The sequence below is a fragment of the Martes martes genome (assembly GCF_963455335.1).
Source record: "Martes martes genome assembly, chromosome: 18".
Lineage (NCBI taxonomy): Eukaryota > Metazoa > Chordata > Mammalia > Carnivora > Mustelidae > Martes > Martes martes.
The window spans coordinates 26,816,117-26,838,627 of NC_137906.1; the positions used below are offsets into that span (position 1 = coordinate 26,816,117).

Genomic DNA, 22,511 nt, shown 5'->3' on the forward strand with positions numbered 1-22,511 from the left:
TGGCCTCAGTTTCCTCATCCATAAAATGAGGGAATCATTAAAATCCCTTCCAGCTTTAAAATTTGATTGTGGGGGCGCCTGGGTGGCTCAGTGGGTTAAGCCTCTGCCTTCGGCTCAGGTCATGATCCCAGGGTCCTGGGATGGAGCCCCGCGTCGGGCTCTCTGCTCAGCGGGGAGCTTGCTTCCCTCTCTCTCTGCCTGCTTCTCTGCCTACTTGTGATCTCTGTCAAATAAATAAATAAAATTTGATTGTGCCTCTTCGACTGAATTCAGTCTCCTGAGATAATACCCATTGAGACTGTTGTGAGAATAAATGAGATAATGCATAAACATTTGCTAGCACAGAACCTAGAGCATGGTAAGCTCTACAGAGATGTGAGCTGTACTCCCTAAGCACTATTACTTCCTCCCACGAGAATGTAAACCCCAGGAGAGCAGAGACCCGGTTGGTCCTGTGCACTCCTATATCCTGAGCGCCTGGATTGCTGTTGGCACATCTTGAATTGAATACGTAAAGCAATCTAAACGTCCTGCCCGTGCAAGGTTCCCTGGGCAGTTTCCTCAAGGGCAAAATGAGGAGTCACTAAGATCCCTTCCAGCCATACAATCATGCAACCGCTCTTGTATTTCACCTCCTTCTGGAGTCTGAAAGCCTTGGTTGAAGTCCGGACCCCAGAATAATCCAAAGCTATTTTGGAACGTGAGCCTAGGGCCTGAGTCCTCCTCCGTTGCCATGGCAGCGACTCCGCCCCCCGAGCTCTGCAGATCCCCCGCCCTGATTGGCTGGATGCCCGGCTCCCTCTCCGGATGCGGCTGCCGCCGCCATTGTGCGGCGCTGGTCCCCTAAGAGGGTTCTCTCTGCGGCGAGTGTCTTGGGCTTTCGTCCTCGCTTCTCGCTCTCTTGTCCGGGGAGCCCGGCGGGTCCGGGACTCCCGTCCGTGCCGGTGCGGGCGCCGGCATGTGGCTGTGGGAGGAACAGGGGGGCCTCCTGGGCCCGTTCTCTTTCCTGCTGCTGCTGCTGCTGCTGGTAACGCGTAGTCCCTTCAATGCCTGCCTCTTCACCGGCAGCCTCTACCTCTTGCTGCGCCTCTTCAGCTTTGAGCCTGTGCCCTCCCGCAGGGCCCTGCAGGTGCTCAAGCCCCGGGACCGCGTTTCCGCCATTGCCCACCGCGGCGGCAGCCACGACGCGCCCGAGAACACGCTGGCGGCCATTCGGCAGGTGAGTCCCCTACGCCTCGCGCCCCTCGGTACCCCCTGGGAGACTGGGCTTCTGCTAGACCTTCCGAAGGTTCTTCAGTGTTCTCATAATAGCCTTCCCAGTTCCCCCATTCGTCCAGAAGGAATATATCCAAGTGGCCCTCGATCCCTCTGAAGTCAGAAATCTCCCAACTTACTCAGAGAACGCAGCAAAGACCTACATTATTTGCTATATGCCAGGCACTGAGGATACAGTAATAAGACAGAAACAGTTCCTGCTTTCAAAGAGCATGCATTGGAATGTGGGAAATCGGCCTTAAACAAGTAAACATAAATGAGATACTTTAAGAGACAAAAGGGGTGATGAAGAAATAGAGTAACGGGATAAAGAATGACTGGGAGGGCTTATGCTATTTTAGATAGAGTAGTCAGAGAAATCCCCTCGCAAGACATGACTTGAACTGAAACTGGAATTATGAGGGGGAGCCAGCCTTGGATCTGGGAGAAAGGTGTTCCAGGAAAAGAGAACAGCAAGTGCAAAAGTCCGGAGGTGGAAATGATCTTGGAAAGTTCGGGTAACAGAATAGATACTATGTAGTCTGACTTCAAGGAACCCAACAAAGGTTGGCAAATAAGGTAGGAAGTGTGGCCAGCCAGGTTTAAGTACAGTCTCCGTCAGTAGTTGACTTTATTGTAAACGGATCACATTCACAGAAGCTGTCTTTGCTTGTCCTCCAAATTATCCAAGTCATCTCCTTATCACCTTTTGCTCCAAACACACAGTTTGTGCCAGACAACCCTGGCAGCTGGACTCCTGATAAGTTTTTGCCTCTCTTTTTAACAAGACTGTCCTAAGACTCTTGCTCCCTCCAAACTCCTAGCAATCTCCTGACTTCATAATAATGATAGTTTGCATAGTATGCTCTCATACTATACAACTTTTCAGTTGTATAGACATTTTTGCATCTGTGGAAATACATCTGACCGTGACATTTCTTTCAGACATTATTTTAACATCAAATGGGTAGGAAAACTGACTCAAATACACGGCAACAACTAGAATTCAGGGTTCCAAGCCCTAGAGTTCTTTGTCGGAGATTAGACTGTGTTCCAGGATATAAAAACTTGGACTCACTGTCTAGCTACAGACAGTATTACATAATGAGCAAGTTACTTAAGCTCTGTGTCCCAGTCAGAGTCCCGAGTTGAGAGGGTGTGGAAGGAAGGCACCCTAGGGCACCTGTCTTCACTCCAGCCCCACCCAGACCTCAGGTTTCCTATCTGTAAAATTGGAATGATATTGATATCTACCTAATAGGTTGTGATTCAGTGAGGTAGTCCACACAAAGTGCTTGACCCATGGTAAGACCTCTACAAATGTAAGCTCTTTAGGCCAATAATCTAAAGATGGCTTCATTTTTAAAATCATCTCAGGATAAAGGTAAAAAAAAAATTAAGTCTGAAGAAGGGAAGGAGTCAGGAAGGCAGCTGTTAATTTGTGGAGGACAGCTGACTGTTTATAAACCAAGTTAGACCTCTCTTTTCTTTCTTTAAAAAAAAAAAAATTATTTATTTATTTATTTATTTGAGAGAGAGAGAGAGAGAGAGAGAGAGCACACACAACCCAGGAGAGGGGTAGAAGGAGAGGGAGCGAGACAAACAGACTCCCAGCTGAGAGTGGAGCCCAGTGTAGGGCTCTGTCCCAGTACCCTGAGATCATGACTTGAGCTGAAGTCAAACACTTAACCGACTAGGCCACCCAGGCACCCCCAAATTAGACTTCTCTTGCATGCTTCTTTCCCCTTGTTTCTTTGTGGTGTTTTTGTTTTTGTTTTAAGTTTATTTTTTTTCTTAGTAATCTCTACACCCATCATGGGACTTGAACTCACAACCCTGAGATCAACAGTCGCATGCTCTACTGACTGGGCCAGCCAGGTGCCCCAATATCTTTATTTATTTATTTTTTAATTTTTTTAAAATTTTATTTATTTGACAGAGAGACAGCGAGAGAGGGAACACAAGCAGGGGGAGTGGGAGAGGGAGAAGCAGGCTTCCCTCTGAGAAGGGAGCCCAATGTGGGGCTCGATCCCAGAACCCTGAGCTGAAGGCAGATGCTTAGTGACTGAGCCACCCAGGCGCCCCTACATTTATTTTTAAGTAGAAAGCTAGAAAAGCTGCCCTGTCTCCTTTCCATCACAATAAACCAAGGGGAGGGGTGACTGGCTGGCTCAGTTGGAAGACATGCAACTATTTTTCTCAGGGTTGTGAGTTGAAACCCCGCGATGTGTGTAGAGGTTACCTGAAAGTAAAATCTCAGTAAATAAATAAGTAGAAATATAAAGATATTGGAGAATGTATTTTACTTTCTAACTTAAATTCAGATAGGTGAAGTAACGTAGCTATACAGGAGAATTGTCATGAAAAGAAAGATAATTATAGAGACAAAAGTACATAGTTGTCATTGACTTCCATTTCAACTTACATTTATGTAAGTTGCCTTAAAGTGTAACTCAGTATTAACTGAACACAGATGGCATTCCTGAGTATTTATAAATGATATGGTGGTTTGGCCAGGAACACGATTAACTATGAATCATGTTAAATGAGGAAGTATGTATGTGAAATACACATACACATACAGTGTTTCATATCCTGTTGTGGTGCAAGGGAATTAAAGTTAATTTCCATTCAGGTATGTTTAGGTTGTACATGTCTTTAATATATGTAATAATAATAAACATTGTGCCAAGTTTCTGGCTTAAGAGGAAATGAAATATGATAATTCTGCTTGTTCCAATATAAAGTCACTCTGGATGAACTTTTTAGCTATAACAGAATTTAGCTGCTGAATACAGACTGCAGAAGACAAGCTCGTATCCTCCCTCTTGACTTCAAAAGGAATATGTAGTTTATTTCCATCAAAGTATGTTTTGTTGTCCTCTTCTTGCTCCCTTTGTGTATTTGCAGCTCATAATTCGTATTCTTAAACATTTTACTATATAAACAATCAGGAAGGACTTTCTGAGAATGGTAGAATTTCTGATGGATTTTAAAGTAGATAGAGAAGGAAAACCATGAGAGAGTTGAAATGGATGGATTCCAAGAACAGATACATGACAGTGACAGAGGAATTAAATTATACCCACAGTCCATTCTCCACCCAGGAGCCAGAGTGCAGCTTTAAAAGTATGAATCGGATTATATATTGCCCTTATTTAAAATTCTCCAATGGCTAGGGCGCCTGGGTGGCTCACTGGGTTAAAGCCTCTGCCTCCAGCTCAGGTCATGATCCCAGGGTCCTGGGATCGAGCCCCGCATCGGGCTCTCTACTCTGCAGGGAGCCTGCTTCCCCCTCTGTCTCTGCCTGCCTCTCTGCCTATTTGTGATCTCTATCTGTCCAAAAAAAATAATAATAATAATAACTAATAAATAAATAAATAAATAAAATTCTCCAGTGGTTCTCTGTTGGAATTAAATAAAATCCAAACACATTCTATCTTATGCCCTTCTCAAAGCCTCTGCTCCTGTTCCAACCACCCTGGGTGCTTGTTAGGATGCTTTTGGCTTCATGTAATAGAAACTCAAACTTCAAATATCTCAAATGATATGGGACACTTAGTAAGTATCTGCTTTTGGCTCAGGTCATGATCCCAGTGTCCTCGGATTGAGCCCCGCAGCAGACTCCCTGCTCAGTGGGGAACCTCCTTCTCCCTCTCCCTCTGCTACTACTCCTGCTTGTGTCTCTATCTCTAATAAATAAGTAAAATCTTAAACACAAACACACAAATATCTCAAACAGTAAGGGAACTTAATATCTGACATAAAAAGAATGCAAGAACATAGGGAGAGGTGACTTCCAGGGTGGTTTTTTAGGTTTTTGTTCTGTTTTGTTAGTTTTTAGATTTTATTTATTTATTTGACAGAGAGAGAGCGCACAAGCAGGGGGGAGCAGCAGGCAGAGGGAGAAGCACACTCTCCGCTGAGCAGGGAGCCGAGTGCAGAGCTCTGTGCTAGGACCTTGGGATCATGACCTGAGCCGAAGGCAGACACTTATTGGACTGGGTCACCCAGGTGCCCCCAGGATGGTTTAATTTATAGCTGTTCAGTTTATGATCATGGAGGACTCAGGTTCTGTTGCTCTATCTGCTCTGCCACCTGCAGCATATTTACTAGCCCTCATTGTAGTTTCCCGCTGGCCACTGCAGCCCCGGGCATCACATCGTCATCTAGTCTCTATCCCTCTTCCATATTCCTTTCCCAGAAGTCTCCATCACATACACACAGAGAGATTGAAAAGCGTTCACTCACTCTGAACACAAGAGAAAGTGGAACAATGTGGCAAGAACAGGTCTCTACCAGCAGAGAAAAAAGAAGGGGAATAGATTTGGGTAGACAGTCAACATTTGTTGACACATGGCTCTGTCCTACATTGTAGTCTTTGTTTTATACTTGCTCTTTCTTCTGCTTGGGAAACTGTTCCCCTAGATCTTCATATGGTTAGCTCCCTTTGATCATTAAGGTCTCGGCTCACATGACATATTCTCAGAGAGGACTTCCTTGATTGCCTTGTCTAGTGACCCCCACTGCCTTTAACCTTCACATTACCCTTTATTTTCTTTTTCAAAACATTGATCACTATCATAATTTACATGGAACATGTTTGTGATCTCTTTTTCCCTACTGAAATACAAGATCCATAATCCTTTTCTTTCTTGTTCACCACTCTCTTTACTCCTTAGAATAGTGCCTGATCTGGTAGGCACTCGATAAGTATTTGTTGGAAGGATTGTGTAGTACTAATAGCCAGTAAACACATGAGAAAAGATACTCAACATTATCAGTCATCAGGGAAATGGAAATCAAACCCACAATGAAATTCCCATTAGGGTGGCTATAAACAAAAGGACAATAACAGATACTGATGAGGATGTGGAGAAATTGGAACTTTCCTACACTGCTGGTGAGAAAAACAGCCTGGCAGTTCCTTAAAAGGTTAAACACAAAGTTACCATTTGATCCAGCAGTAACACTCCTAGATATAAATATACGTATATCTAAAAGAATTGAGAGCATACATCATGCAAAAACTTATACAGAAATGTTCATAGCATATTAATAACCAAAAACGGAAACAACAGAAATATCCAGCAACTGATGAATGGATGTATCCATTGATACAATGTATCCATTGAATGGATGTATCACCACATGTGATGTATCCATATGGTGGAATAGTATGCAGCAAGAAAAAGGAATGAAGTCCTGATATGTGTTGCAATATGAATGAACCTTAGAAACATGCTAAGGAAGGGGGGGAAAGTCTGTCACAGAAGACTGCGTATTATATAATTGTATTAAATAAAATGTCCAGAATGATTGCTCATTCTGGATTGCAAATCCACAGAGATAGAAGTAGATTAGTAGTTGACTGGGGACTCACTGCTAATGGACACAGGATTTCTTTTTGAGGTGTTGAAAATGTTCTAAAATTGATTGTGGTGGTAGTTGCACAGCTCTGTGAATTTAATTTTTAAAAATTTTTAATTTTTAAAAACCACTGAATTGTACACTTTAAACAGGAATTACATGGCATGTGAATAGTCTCAAAGCTAAAAAGAAGAAAGAAAGATGTGATTCTGAACTTCATCAGATTGAAAAAAATCTCTGCCAAAAACGCTGTGCCATTCTGTGTTCTAATAGTGGAGTCTATGGTTTTCTTCATTGTCAGTAAACACTAAGTTCTTTCTGTGTGAAGTTATAGTATAAGATTGGATATTTAAAAGATACTTTTCAGTGAAACATTTAAAAAGCCATATAAATATAATGAATTTGTGAAAGCAAATACTTTTTAAATCAATTTTATCCAAGTATAATTTACATCTATAAAAGGCAGACATTTTCAATGTTTGATGAGTTTTGATAAATATATATACCTGGGTAACCACCACTTTAATCCATTTCCATCACCCCAGAAAGTTCCATTGTGCTCTTTGGAGTTAACCCCCCAATCATACCTCTGCCCGAAGGCAAGCAGTGATACTACACTGTGCTAGTCTATTACTAAACTATTAGTATAGTTTTTAAATAAATTTTTTCATTTTAAATAAAATTTTAATAAAATTGCAATATTTTTATAAACCAGTTTATGTGAAATATGTATGTTTAGAAGAAAAATACTATAATAAGGAATTTCTCTAAAGGAAAAGATGAGTGTGAACTGTATACTAATATGTGAATTTAAAACAGGAGATCTTCTTGCCTCTGAAAAGAGGCAATAAAAGTATTGGTAAAGACAGTTGAATGCAGTCATTAGAAGATCTGGTCTGAGAAACTCTAATGTGGTGGTTCTTTTATAAAGCTTTTGCTTGGGGCCTTAATAAACTACTCAGAAAAGACAAATAAATGAACTCACTAGTTCTAATAATCTTGCTAAAACTCAGTGTCTTACCACTGTTATTTTTTGTGTTGTTACCAAATAGAGATGGCCCTAATGGATACAAATATAATTGAACTAATTATAGTGCTGGCCTCAGGGAATAAGAATAACATTTGTGTTGCAGTGAGACAGATGTGTTGTGCATACTGAAAATGTGATCTTGTTTTATGTCTTAAATGATACAACCCATATTAATTTACCAGTGCGTTATCCTGTCTTTAACTTAGAAAAGATACCTTTTAAGCTTATAAAAAGATACACCTTCCAACCAGTATAAAGATGTGAGCACTACTGCAATGACTTTTTCACTGAAATGGATTTTTTTTTTTAATCATAATAGTTTATGTTGAGTGCCAACTTTGAGCCAGGCACCAAGCTTGGTAATGTACATGCATTATTTCTAAATCCTTATGTCTCCTAAGATCATTAGAAACGTATCACCTTTTTTTTTTTTTTAAGATTTTCTTTAGAGAACAGGGCACCTGGGTGGCTCAGTCATTGAGCATCTGCCTTTGGCTCAAGTCATGATCACAGGGTCCTGGGATCAAACCCCACATCGGGCTCCCTGCTCAGCAGGGAGTCTGCTTCTCCCTCTTCCACTCCCCCTGCTTATATTCCCTCTCTTGATGTCTCTTTGTCAAATAAATAAATAAAATCTTTTAAAAAATGTTTATTTTATTTAGAAGGAGCATGTGTGCACACGCGCAAATAAGGGGGAAGGGCAGAGGGAGAGGGAGAGAGAGAATCTCAAGCAGACCCCGCTCTGAGGGCAGAGCCTGACACAGAGCTTGATCCCGTGGTCATGACCTGAGCTGGAATCAGGAGTTGGTGAGAGTTGGTCCCTTAACCAGCTGAGCCACCCAGACGCCCCGAGAAGTATCATCTTTTTTTTTTTTTTTTAAAGATTTTATTTATTTATCTGATAGAGAGATCGAGAGAGCACTAGCAGGGGGGACAACGGGGAGAGAGAGGGAGAAGCAGACTCCCCACCCGAGCAGGGAGCCAGATGCGGGGCTCGATCCCAGGACCATGGGATCATGACCTGAGCCAAAGGCAGATGCCTAACCATCTGAGCCACCCAGGTGCCCCGAGAAGTATCATCTTAAAAATGATGAAACTGAGCCTAGAGTTTTAGAGGAAATATTGGTCATACTATGAAAATCAAACTTTGAAGCTTAGAAGAAAATGGAGTTGTATTGTATCTTTGTAAGGAAAGGATTTAAAAAGAAGGAATAACCTATGCCCATAAAGGACATGATTGATAAATTCGACTGTATTAAAATTGAAAATGTGTTTTAAAGAACACAGTAAATAACAATGGCTAGCAACTATTGAATGGCTGCTGTGCAGAACTGTATGTTGTTTCTCAGTACTTGAGTACTTAAGTGTGTACCAAATATATAGACTTTCAAGAGAATGACACAGGAATGATGCACATCAACTTTAAGATGGAGAGGAATGGGGAGAAATTTCCCTTTTTCTGTAGTGTCAGTAGTAAACATATAGTGCTTAAGAGTGCAGCCTCTAGGGGCTCCTGGGTGGCTCAGTGGTTTAAACCCTCTGACTTCAGCTCAGGTCCTGATCCCAGGGTCCTGGGATGGAGCCCCGCATGGGGCTCTCTGCTTGGCAGGGAGCCTGCTTCCCACCCCCCAACCCCCCGGCCTGCGTCTCTGCCTCCTTGTGATCTCTGTCAAATAAGTAAATAAAATCTTTAAAAAAAAAAAAAAAGCGCAGCCTCAAGCACGTCATAGTTTGTATAACTAAAAGCAAATTTCTTATTTTCTGTTTCCTCATCTGAAAATGAGAATCTTAATATTACCCAAGGGTGGTGAGAATCAAATGAGTTAATATATTTAAAGCATTTAGAATAGTGCCTGACTATATAGAAAAGGCTCAATAAATACTAACTACTATTACGTTTTAGGACAGCAAGAGATTGAAGCAAATGTGGGAAAATGTTAATATCTGTTAAGTCTTTCTTACTATATACTGCTTTGTGTGTTTGCATAATTAAAAGTTTTTGTAATTTAAAATCTTGATCCTAATGACCATTTGATGTCTTCATTGTGACAAAGAAGCCAAGAAAGCAAATGCTGGGTAGTATATCTCAGAAGAACATGCTCAAGTTCTCTTTTTAGATAAATTCCAGTGTACCTTATCGTGTTTACCAGCTTGTTGGCCAACAGCCAGGGCTGCTTACATAAACAAAATGTAGTTCCCCCTAGAAGCAGGCATGGTGTTCCTGTTACAGAGGGTGGAGTTAAACCAACAAGAACCTGACCCCCTCTTGTTTATGCCAAAGTAGTGCACGACACACAGCTAATCAGCAAACACAGGGGCGTCATCAGAGGTGCTGTACCAAACAGAGTGTAGGGAAACAGTGAATTTATCTAAATATTTGTCACTGTAAGCCATTAATGGCCCATAGAGTTAAAGCAACCAGAGAATACTTAAGTTCCAGACATCTCCCCATTTACTACTGTGAGAATGGGAAGAGTAGGTAATTTATTTTTTTTTTAATATTTTTTTTATTAGAGAGTGAGAGAGAGATCATGAGCAGGGGGGAAGAGTAGAGGGAGAAGCAGACTACCCACTGAGCAGGGAGCCCAGTGCAGACAGGATCCCAGGACTCTAGGGTCATGACCTGAACTGAAGGCAGATGCTTAACCGACTAAGTCACCCAGGCACCCAAGAGTAGGGAATTTAAAGTGTGTGAGGAATCCCTAAGTGTGCAAGTTGAAGTAGGGTTATCAGGGAAAAGTAGAGACCAGGTGGATTGCTATTTGGTACCAGAAGGAGAAGAAATTGGTAAGAGATGCTATCTACCTAGCTAGCACTATTGGTCATCTTGAACATGTAGATTGTAAAATGGTATCTTTGGCCACTTGCCATTAATATTGTTGATGTTTTTGTTAAGGCAGCTAAGAATGGAGCAACAGGTGTGGAATTGGACATTGAGTTTACTTCTGACGGGATTCCTGTCTTAATGCACGATAACACAGTCGACAGGACAACTGATGGCACTGGTCGACTGTGTGATTTGACATTTGAACAAATTAGGAAGCTTAATCCCGCAGCAAATCACAGGTTAAGGTAAGTGGTTCATTGTCACTTAAACATACCTTTCTTTCAGCTTCTGTGTGGGGATCACAGAAAGACTCTGGCACCTTCTAAAGACACTGACATCTTCTGCTCCAGAAGAATTGTTTTCTTGTGTTTTGTTTTGAACTATATACAGGTTTCCCAAGTAATGAGCAGGGTGCCAGGAACAACAGAAATATGGCATGGATAGTTTTCATCTTTTCCCACTGTGGCCAGATTTGGCCTGGGAATTATTCTTAAGACAATACACTGTCTAGTCACTAACATTAGTAACATCAGACAATTACTTTGTACTATGATAGAAATTTTATATATGAGATTTACAGATATGTGTATATCTCAGAATTAGTCCTATAAGCTATTCCACAAGAAAAGGGTTCTGTGATCAACTAAGATCAAGCACTATATGGTAGATGTTCCCTTTAGGGATAAATAGTCCACATCAATCAATTATAACCTTTAATTTCATGTTTCTCAAACATGTATGACTACAGACCATTCTGTATGTATGACGACATGTATGACGACACCATTCCCACCATAAACGGCTATAAACACATTGGAATGAGTATACTGGGTAATATACTTTGGAATGTGGTTATCTAAATCCCTCTCTTCTTTGTAATACTGAAAATGTGTACTCACCATTACCCATGTTGTATCAGTTCTCTGGACAATGATCAATATTCTTTGAGTATTAAGTATTCGACCTAGTGATTATGTTATAGTCTTCCCTGAAAGATATTCAGACTGTATTTTCCTAGGATCTAAAAAGCCAACTGAAGGAAGTTATAATCTAGAAAGAGTAATGGTAACACTTGAAAGTTCGGAGTGCAGGCTGCTGGAATTGCTCTTTGCAGTCATCAGATATTTCATTGTTCTGCTATCTGCGAGAGAAATGCTGGTTTTAATATTACAGTGACAATGAGGCTAAGAGGTCAGCTTCAAAGTCAAAAATTAAAGCAAAAAATACTCAGGGTCATCATCACCCATAAAATACTTTAAGAGGGCTTGGTATTGCTTTGTTTTAGTTTTTAAAGATTTTATTTATTTGACAGAGAGAGACACAGTGAGAGAGGGAACACAAGCAGGAAAAGTGGGAAAGGCAGGCTTCCTGCTGAGCAGGGAGCCCAGTGCAGGGCTTGATCCCAGGATCCTGGGATCATGACCTGAGCCAAAGGCAGATGCTTAATGACCGAGCCACCCAGGCACCTCAAGAAGGCATTATATTATGACTAGATCATCCAGGCAGAAAATCAATAACGAAACTATCTTTGAACAACACATTAGATCAGATGAATCTTACACTCCAGTGTTTTAAAGAAAGGAGTATGTAAAAAATTTTAAACCCATAAAACTTTAGACAGAGAAGGAAATCAAATGAGAAATCTCTGGGTAACTGTTACCCATTACTATGTTACACTTGATCTTAGCCAAAAGGCCGAGAAGCAATTACCCATTACTATGTTATACTACATCAATCTACATAGGTTTTTCATTTGTTTTTTGCTACTTCTAATCTGTATTGAAAAATAGACATGAAGAACTAATTAAACACCTCTCTCATGTCAAAAAAGAAAAAATGCAATATTGGTGTCAGTTTACCATCTTAAGTCTTTAACATAGCCAGTCTTTGTCCTCCAGTTGGAACTCATTGCATTTTCTTTGTTTGAATATCAGGTGAAGTCATTGGCTTGTGTTTATGGACCATGTTGTAGGAAAAATAGGTATTTTCTCTAGAATTATCCTCAATGTGGCAAGATGCTCATCCTGAGTTGGGGGGGCGGGGCATGGAAACTGAGACTGGCCAAGGGAATAGCAAAGTCATGTCTCATCTCTCACTCCCAAGGAGTAGGCATTGAATAGAATGGCTGGCAGAATTGCCTGTACTATTTAAATTATCTTATTTTTTTTTAAACCAAGATACTACATTTGAAATTATATTGTTGAATAAGCATAAGTTAAATCATGTAGAATGAAATTTCATTATGTGAGAAAATCTGATTTCTTATATATCTGGCACATAACTTTTTCCTTTTCTTTATCAGAAAATTATGTGTAGACATTTATTTCAAACAGTCGCACTTAAATGCACAACAATACAGTGAACAGATTATGTATTTCTAGGAATTTCTCCTGCATAAGGTTCTGTTAGGGCAATTACGGTCTTAAATTTCAATCTCAAGTACTCCAGAAGTGGCATTATACTCTGGCCTTTGGTGAGTAGAGGTCCTATTATATTCTAAATCTACCGATTTCCTAAAAATTAAGTAAGTTTTGTTGTTGTTGCTGTTCTTTGGTCAAGGATATCTGTCATCTGTTTCAAGGACATAAAGTAAATTATCCCTGACTCCAGTATGGTTAAAGAAAGGAAGTTAGGGAAAACACTCTTTCCTGTTGGTTGGAAGACAGTTGTCAAACGTCTGTTTCACTAAACTTTTATCTTTTTCTTTTTCCTACAATATACTACTCCTTTTCCCTCTTTTATAGGAATGATTTCCCTGATGAAAAGATCCCTACCCTGAGAGAAGCCGTTGCAGAGTGCCTAAACCATAACCTCACAATCTTCTTTGATGTCAAGGGCCATGCAAATATGGTACAGTTTATACCACAGACTTCACTTTCTTTTTTTTTTTTTTTAATTAATTAATTAATTTATTTATTTGACAGACAGAGATCATAAGTAGGCAGAGAGGCAGGCAGAGAGAGAGAGAGAGAGAGAGAGAGAGGAGGAAACAGGCTCCCTGTGGAGCAGAGAGCCTGATGTGGGGCTCGATCCCAGGACCCTGGGATCACGACCTGAGCTGAAGGCAGAGGCTTTAACCTGCTGGGCCACCCAGGTGCCCCCAGACTTCACTTTCTTGAAAAGACATCTTATTTAATTGAGAGTCATTTCGAAAACCAACCATAGATTTTGCTACTTATCCTTCTTAAATTATTTTTACAAATTATATTTGCTTATTAGAAGTTTACAATGCAAAAATTTTTATCTTTAAGCAAATAGTAAATTATGGAACTTTTAACCTTTGATGGAACCTTTGAACAACTCCTGATATTCTACAACTAATACAAAATTGAGTTGGGTTTTTCTTACTTGCATAAATAGCATTTACAAAAGACAGTAAATAAACCATAAAGAGGCACTTTGACTAACCTCAGGAAGAATTCAGGAGTTAGACGTACGACCAGTTGCATCCGGCTGATAAGTTAATGGTTTTAGATGGACAACTGTGGACTGAATTTAAAGAGAACTCCCATACATAAAGTTTCTGATAGCTAATAGGACATTTATCTTTTATGTAGTTATCCTTCCTGTATGATTTCTAACCCTTATGTATAGTTTTGTTATTCTATGATTTGTGTAGTTAAAATTTTATGGTAAAATTACTATAATTTTTTCAAATACATAAGACATTCCTAAAGAAAATTTTGCTTAAGTTTTAGAACATATACTTTTATTCATAAAGACATATTACTGCAATGGAAATCAATGGGAAAATATGGTTTAGATTACCTTTGTTCACTTATAACCAGCTTTTCAAGTACAAATACTTTTTTTCTTCATTTGGACAACTTATATTTTCCCCCTTGCAAGGTATAATCAGTAGTGGCCATCTACTGGTGGGGAATTCTGATCTCAATTTTTTTTTATTCATCCCAGGATATATTGAAACCAATTGTTAAAACCTGAAATAAGAGCCTAAATATATATTCTAGCTTTAGCACAAGAAACTCATTTTTGAAGAAAGGAGAATGGTGCTCTGGCTCATTAATTATTCTGGTACATTGTGATATTCTTTTTTTTTTTTTAAAGATTTTATTTATTTATTTGAGAGAGAGGGAACACAACCAGGGGGAGCGAGAGAGGGAGATGCAGGCTTCCCACCGAGCAGGGAGCCCAATGTAGGACTTGATCCCAGAACCTTGGGATCATGACCTGAGCCAAGGCAGATGCTTAACAACTGAGCCACCCAGGCACCCTCACTGTGGTATTCTGATATACAGTTGTATACATTTAGGTTTTCTAGTCAGTCTGCACCAGAATCACCACGAAGACCTATTAAAAATATGAATCCCTGGACCATATCATGTAGAGAAGAAATTCTAAAAATATCTAGGGTAGTTGGTCAAAGGTCCTACATTTCACCCACAGTGTACTTCATGCTTATTGTCTTAGAATAAAGGGGGAAAAAGAAGAAAGACTATTTGAGCTTTCTGGTTGGGTGCTCACAGGTGGTTTGGGACACATTAGAACATAGTGATCTGATTCACCACAATGGTTAGTGTAAAGGACAAAGTGATGCAAATTGGAGTTAGTAGAGCACAGGAGCCAAGGGCATGGGCTTTGGAGTCCAACAGATTGTGATTAAATTCCGTCACTTGCTACAGTGTAACCTTAACCTTGATATGCTTCCATTTCCTCACGGGGTAGCCGTTGGGGGTGGCGGGGATGGGAATAATTTTAAAAATGACCACAGGCATTGTTATAAGAATTAAATAAATAATGTGGGTGAGGAGTCAGGTACAAGGCATATGTTAGTTCAGACAACAAGAATACAAGTTCGGCTCTGTAGCTCATACTCTCACATTAGTGAAGGGGGAAGAGGACATGAGTAATTTCTGTATTCTTTTTCTTTTTTGGAATGCATTTTGTTGCTTACATCTGGTTATAAGTATGTGTGACTTTTCCAATATTTAGTGATATTTCAAGAATTGTGATATAGTGACATTACATTCCACCTAATGCCTACTCACCTACCTCTGTTGTTAGCTGCTATTGATTTTCTTTTTTTTTTTTTTAAAAAGATTTTATTTATTTATTTGACACAGAGAGAGAGAGAGATCACAAGTAGGCAGAGCAGCAGGCAGGGGTGGGGGAAGCAGGCTCCCTGCTGAGCAGGGAGCCCGATGCCGGTCTCTATCCCAGGACCCTGAGATCATGACCTGAGCCGAAGGCAGAGGCTTAACCCACTGAGTCACCCAGGTGCCCCAGCTGCTATTGATTTTCAATGGCCAAATCTGTTAATTCACTAGAGGTTACAGAATGTCAGTATTTAGCTCAGTAATTTCTTCTTCATTCATTTAACTGGACTACTACAAAAAGAAACTTCTGTTCACCTTGAAGCTCTTCCCAGTTCCTCCCTTATCCCATTGTTTCTTCCTCTGTGTTGGTGATGAATGCCATTTCCTCTCAGTCCTCTGGACCAAGAACATCTGCCCTTAGTAGTTCCCAGGCTGGTTGGCTCATGCTTCTGCCAGGAAAGGCAGAGGATGATAGGGTTTGGGGTATAAAAGGACTTTTCCTAGTGGCTAAACTGGGTTATAAGAAAAAGGTTTAAAATTTTGCTTCCAGCCTCAAATGGCCTGCTGCCTGCCATACTTTCCAAAAAAGTCTGACAAAAGGGATGAGCCTCTCAACAAAACAGTAAAGCAACAGTACTCCTACTCCCTACCCCCCGTCTACTGTAGATGTGAATTTAAGAAGGATCCCAATGGATAATGGAATCTACCCGTACTCCTGTCCGTGTCCCCATATATTAGTAAACTTCTGATTTATTCAGTAGGGTTGTACTTAGTATGTAATAGTTATTGGCTGGGACTATTACATTTAAATACATGAATCTCTATGCTTTACAGGCTACTGATGCTCTAAAGAAAATATATAAGGAGTTTCCTCAACTATACAATAATAGTATCGTCTGCTCTTTCTTGCCGGAAGTTATCTATAAGGTAAAATTCAGGATTTGTGTTGTACATAATACTGTGTTAGTTGATGGTGATAACAGAAATGGGCCAAGTAACCATAAGATAGACGGCTGTTAAAATGGAACTGAATTCCAGTTAAGAAATTCCTCTTTTGAAGTAAGTCAAGCAGAGAAAGACAATTATCATATGGTTTCACTCATATGTGGAACATAAGCAATAGCACGGAGGATCATAGGGGAAGGGAGGGAAATCTGAAGGGGGAGAAATCAGAGAGGGAGACGATCCAAAAGAGACTGTGGACCCTGGAAAATAAACAGGATTTCAGAGGGGAGGGGCTGGGGGGAGGGGTAACAGGGTGATGGGTACTAAGGAGGGCAGGTGTTGTGATGAGCACTGGTTGTTATACAGAACTAATGAATTGTTGAACACTACATCAAAAACTAATGATGTACTATACAGTGGCTAACTGAACATAATAATAATAGAAAAGAAATTCCTCTTTTAACAAGAGAAATTCAGAAAGGAGAATACCATGATTCCTCTTTAAGCTCCTTTTATATTGTTTACAGGCTCATTTAGATTACTTTAGTAAACACTCTCAGAGCAAAGAATTATGTAGCTCTTCATCTCACTAAGTAATATAAGTAACCTTTTAAAAAAATAACTCTTACTGATGGAGAATTTAAAATATGCACAAAAGTCGATGGTAGTAAAATGAGCCCCTGTTTAACTGTGATCTAGCTTGTTTCATCCATACCCCCATTCATCTACCCCAGTGTTATTTTAAAGTAAATTCCAGACATCATTTCATCCATAAAAATTGCATTAAGTATCTTTGAAAAGTGTTTCCCTTTTTTTAAAAAACTACAGCCACAACACAGTCATTATCCCATCTAAAACCATTACTAACTCCTTAAGATTATGAAATTTATCTAGTCAGCATATAAATTTTTATTTGTCTCAGAAATGTAAGTGGGTTTTTTTTTATAATGTCAATTTGAATCAGGACCCAGATAAAGACTACATATTATAATTTAAAATCTTAGAACCTGTAAGTTCTTTTTCCCCACCTTGTGATGTATTTATTGAAGAAACCAGGTTGTTTTGTAGAGTTTACCCAAGTCCAAATTTTACTTCCTCTATCATGATACAGTTGAACACATTCTTCTCCTGTATATATTTCCTGTAAACTGGTAGGGAGAGCAAAAGGCTTGATTAGTGGAGGTTCAGTTATTCTTGGCAAGATAATCTCATAGTGAGAGTATTTTTTCATCAGGAGGCAGGTAACATCTGATTAACTCTTTCGTTGTGTTGTTTGCAGCTGCTATTGATACCAGTGGCCAGTTCTCAATTTCCTAGGGGTTGCAAAATCTTAATATTTTAATGCTATCATTTCTTCATGTATTAGAATACTTCTGTAAAAAGAAACTCATTCAGGGGTGCCTGGCTGGTTGTGAGTTCTCCACACTGGGTGTGGAGCCTACTTAAAAATGAAGAAAAAAACTGTCATTCACTTTAGTTATGCATTCAGCAAATAAATGCTAATCGTGTCCTTCACTTACCAGTTTCCAGGATAATCTGTTGGTTCTGTAGCATTCTTCAACAGTGACCAACAGAATATGCATTGAAAATTTTACAGTAAGGGTGGAACCTATCCACATATAAACGGTCATTGAGATGAACAGGGTCATGGGGCTTTCAGACATTTGGATCCGTGTTTCCCAATCTTACTTGACCACAAAGGCCTTCAAGATGTTTGCTACATTGTCCAGAGGAACACAGAGCGAAACATCCACATCTTCCTATTCCTCCTTGACCTTCCCCAACCCCTAGCCCTACTTCTCGTCTATCTCTGCTGTCCTCACTTCCTTCTTACCCCACTCCCTTACCCCCAGGCCCCGCCCAAGCCTTTCTCAGCCATTTTTCTCTGGAAAGGGTCAAAGCTAACCAGCCCATCTGGAAATGATCATGGTTCCACCCTCACTGAGTTCTAATTACTTATCTCTAGCCAAAGTTTAAATTGATAACCAATTGAGAGTTTGTTCCTGTGACATGAAGATTTCACTGTGAGATTATAGTTTACTCATTTTAAAGGTAAGGATTTCATGAAGGAAATGTTCTTATTTATACTGTATGTTAAATGCTTTACATCCATTACATTATTTACTCAAAGGATTTAGGTCTATTTAGTAGACATGGGGGCCAGGGTGCCATTATGGCCAACTTCAGCAGAATGAGTAACATTGGCTAAATCTAAAGAAAAATGAGAGGTATTAGACTTAAGATACCATATTTATTTAATTTCCAAAATTCCTTTTCAGATGAGACAAACAGATCAGAATGTAGTAACGGCTTTAACTCATAGACCTTGGAGCCTTAGCCATACAGGAGATGGGAAACCACGCTATGATGCTCTCTGGAAACAGTCCATGTTTGCGGTAATGGACATTTTGCTCGACTGGAGCATGCATAATATCCTGTGGTACCTGTGTGGAATTTCAGCTTTCCTCATACAAAAGGATTTTGTATCCCCGTAAGTTGGAAGGTTTTTTTTTTTTTTTTTAAATCTTCTCCTGATACATTTCCTGAAATGCTCTTCTTGGAAAGGAAGGATTAACAGTGGACAGCCTGGATTGGATTTCACCCACAAAGCCCACCAGGCCTTTGTTAAGGTGGAATGCCATTAGCTTCTTAGGTGGGAAGAGTTCAGGCATATTTCCCTATGTCCAAAATAAGTTGACCAAATATTCTTAGCGCACTTTAAAGAAAAAATAAACCTAAAAAAGGAAAGAAAAAATAAACCTGCTAAACTGTGGCAGAAGAGAGATTACATATCCTTGTGATTGGCTCCCTTTGAAAACCAACATAGAATCCAGGGCAGAGCCACAGTGAAGACAACCTGTGAGTGCCTACCTGATCCCTCCCACCTTTCTTCCTGCTCTGCTCTGCTCTGCACTATAGACTTTGCTCCATTGCTTCCAAGAAGACTTTCTAGTCCTCACCTGCTAGCCAACTCTGACCTTTATCGTGGCAGTTTTATGGCCATGTATTTTAGCTGATTAGAGCTGTTAGCTTCATATTATTTCAGGCATGCGTGCATTCGAGTCAGTCAATGTTTGGTGTCTGCCCACAATATTGCAAAGCATTATATTAAGAAGCTGAAGATGCTATGGTAAGGAAAACCATGGTCTGCCCTCATGAAATTTATAGTCAAGTAGAAGGGACAGTTGCTGATCAAAAATCCAATAAATATAAAATCACAACTAAGGTAAATGCTATGTAGAGAGAACAGTGTACATATACTGTGTAATTTCACCTAATCAGGGGAGTTAGGGAAAACATCCCCAAGGAGGTGACAACTAAGCTAAGATCAGAAGGGTGAGTAGGAATAGGGTGGGAGGGTGGAGATCCAAGTCAGAGGCGAAACACATACAAAAGTGTTAAGGCAGGGGGGCATCTCACCTGGGTGGCTCAGTGGGTTAAAGCCTCTGCCTTCGGCTCAGGTCATGATCCCGCGGTCCTGAGATCGAGCCCCGCATTGGGCTCTCTGCTCAGCGGGGAGCCTGCTTCCCTTCCTCTCTCTGCCTCTGCCTGCCTCTCTGCCTACTTGTGATCTCTGTCTCTCCAATAAATGAACAAAATCTTTAAAAAAAAAGATTTTATTTATTGGAGAGACAGAGATCACAAGTAGACAGAGAGGCAGGCAGAGAGAGGAGGAAGCAGGCTCCCCGCTGAGCAGAGAGCCCGATGCGGGACTCGATCCGAGGACCCCGGGATCATGACCTGAGCCGAAGGCAAAGGCTTTAACCCACTGAGCCACCCAGGTGCCCCAATAAATAAAATCTTTTTTAAAAAAAAAAAAGTGTTAAGGCAGGAAGGAATCTAGTTCTTTCAAGGAATTGAAAGAAAATCCATGGTCTGTCACAGAGAAAGGAAAGGGGAAGTACAGTGTAAGATGAGGCCAGGTACGGCCTCTAATAAGACTGTGTGTGTGTGTCTGTGTGTCTGTGGTGGAGGGTGTCTTTAGCAAGTCACTGAAGTGTTGTAAATTGGAACAATGTGGAGGAGGTTCTGGTGTTGGGTTTTGGAACACTCCCTCTGATTGCACACAGAGGCCCAGTTAAGAGGCTCTTTGGGGGCATTGTTAGTACTCAGTGAATACCATACTTAGTGACCATTATAGATTTCTGGAACAACTGGTTCTTATTCTAACAGTATGGGTTTTTCCTCTTTCTCCAGGGACTACTTGAAGAAGTGGTCAGCCAAAGGCATTCAGGTTGTTGCTTGGACTGTTAATACCTTTGATGAAAAAAGTTACTACGAATCCCATCTTGGTTCCAGCTATATCACTGACAGCATGTTGGAAGACTGTGCATCTCAGTTCTAGAATTTTCCCCCAGGGAGGAAACGTGGGGACAGAAACTGCCTGCTGGCCTCATGCAGGGATATCAAAATACCCTTTGTGCTAGCCCCAGCCCTGGGGGTTCAGGTGGCTCACACAAGCAATAGTCGGTATTTGCATTTTTACCTGAACCAGAGCAAAACCTGGTTTTGCTTTCCTTGCTCCATGGAATGCCTAAGTTCAACACTATTGCTCTTGAAAATCTGGGTCTGCAAAAAGGCACAACAGCTCCTGCCCCAGCCTTGCTGAGGCGTACACCAAGACCCAGAGAGGATAAGCACAGATTGAGTTGTGCAATTTGGGGGTGCAGATGCAAATGCATGGGAAATGCATGATCACTCAAAGTTGATATTTTAAAACTTGACACACTTATGTAATTTATTTAAAATATTTATATTCAGCTACATTATCAGTGTACTATAGACATCAAACTTGTGACCATACTAATAAAATCATTAAAAGGAGCACTAAGGGAAAACTGTGTACCAAGCATCATGTCCTGAGACATAAGGAATTTAGGGAGGCTGCTCCCTGCAATCCAGGGACCAGTGGCAACAGCCCCCCATGAGCCAAAGGAAATGGTGGGTAAGTCTTGATACCAGTGCAAGGGATTGTTTGTGGTATCCTGAAATAACTACAAACCACTAGGGGGCAGGGTTACGCTCATTGGGGCAACTCCAGGGCAGATGACAGTGGAACTATAAGGAACAGCCAAGAACACCTAGGCTTATCCTCCTTTTACAAAATAAAACCAAACCCGTGGAAGGAAAAGGTCTTCAGAAATGACATACCTGGTGACACAGCACAGCCTGACCTCATCAAACTGAAGCCTGCTGTTTGCCAGGAACATCCTGAATCCCAGAAATCCTTACAGAGGTATTATTCCCTTTTTATGAATGAGGAAACCAAGGCATTGAAAACTTAAAGTCTCTTACCCAAGGTCTCAGAGTCCTTGGTGCAAAGGAGATTCAAATCCAAGTCAGTCTAACTCCAGGGCCCTTGCTCTTAACCATTTGCTCTGTCTGCCTTTATAATGTAGAGCCCTTAATTCCGAGCTCTGTGCTCTTTTCCACATAAGCTTCCAGGGGTCTTACTGTGAACTTAAGTAACAGTATCTAAAATGAAATTGAGTCGGGGCATCTGGGTGGCTCAGTTGGTTAAGCATCTGACTCTTAATTTCAGCTCAGGTTATAATCTCAGGGTGAGGAGTTGGAGCCCCACATCAGGCTCAGTGCTGGTCATATAGCCTGCTTAAGATTCTCTCTCTCCCTCTGCCCCACCTGCTGGCACATGCATTCTCTCTCTTAAAAAAGAGAAAGAAAGAAAATGGAATTTGAGTCTTCAGAAAGTTGCGAAGCCATCTGTCTCCTGTAGCTGACCCTGCTCCCACCTTACAGCCCCATCTACACCCTGGCCCACAGGCCCTCAACTTAGGCGTGACTTCCCTCCTAAGCCCCAGTGGGTCGCCAGCTTCCCACTCGACCACCGGACCACCAGTCCACATGGCTGGATGGCAGACATGCAGGCTGAGTTTCGCTACAGTCAGCATTGGCAAGGGCATGATGGATGGGGCCTGGGACATTTGCCATCAACATTTACAAAGAAGTTTTCTTGAATCTAAAAATTAGCAACAGGACAAAGATTTATTCAGTGAACAGAACAAATACC

The 22,511-nt window shown here is 40.8% G+C and overlaps 1 protein-coding gene across 2 annotated transcripts; it reads left to right on the forward strand.

Annotated features, from left to right (window-relative positions):
• The first annotated feature begins 796 nt into the window (after positions 1-796).
• On the forward strand, positions 797-21,610 carry GDE1 (glycerophosphodiester phosphodiesterase 1). Of its 2 annotated transcripts, none has more exons than XM_080830720.1 (6): positions 797-1,219; positions 10,551-10,726; positions 13,226-13,331; positions 16,373-16,465; positions 18,763-18,974; positions 20,681-21,610. In XM_080830720.1, the coding sequence occupies exons 1-6, from the start codon at positions 959-961 to the stop codon at positions 20,826-20,828; spliced, it is 996 nt and encodes a 331-aa protein (XP_080686846.1). In that variant the 5' UTR covers positions 797-958; the 3' UTR covers positions 20,829-21,610. The 2 variants fall into 2 exon arrangements, with proteins under 2 accessions (XP_080686846.1, XP_080686847.1); XM_080830721.1 differs by having other exon boundaries at positions 1,155-1,219; positions 10,555-10,726.
• The last annotated feature ends 901 nt before the right edge of the window (positions 21,611-22,511 follow it).

What these genes read in the sequence shown, in the direction of transcription:
- GDE1 (XM_080830720.1), top strand. Translation starts at nt 959, where the DNA reads ATGTGGCTGTGGGAGGAACAGGGGGGCCTCCTGGGCCCGTTCTCTTTC. An exon ending in CGCTGGCGGCCATTCGGCAG is followed by an intron (nt 1,220 to 10,550) that starts GTGAGTCCCCTA and finishes GTTTTTGTTAAG; the next exon opens with GCAGCTAAGAATGGAGCAAC. An exon ending in TCAAGGGCCATGCAAATATG is followed by an intron (nt 13,332 to 16,372) that starts GTACAGTTTATA and finishes TATGCTTTACAG; the next exon opens with GCTACTGATGCTCTAAAGAA.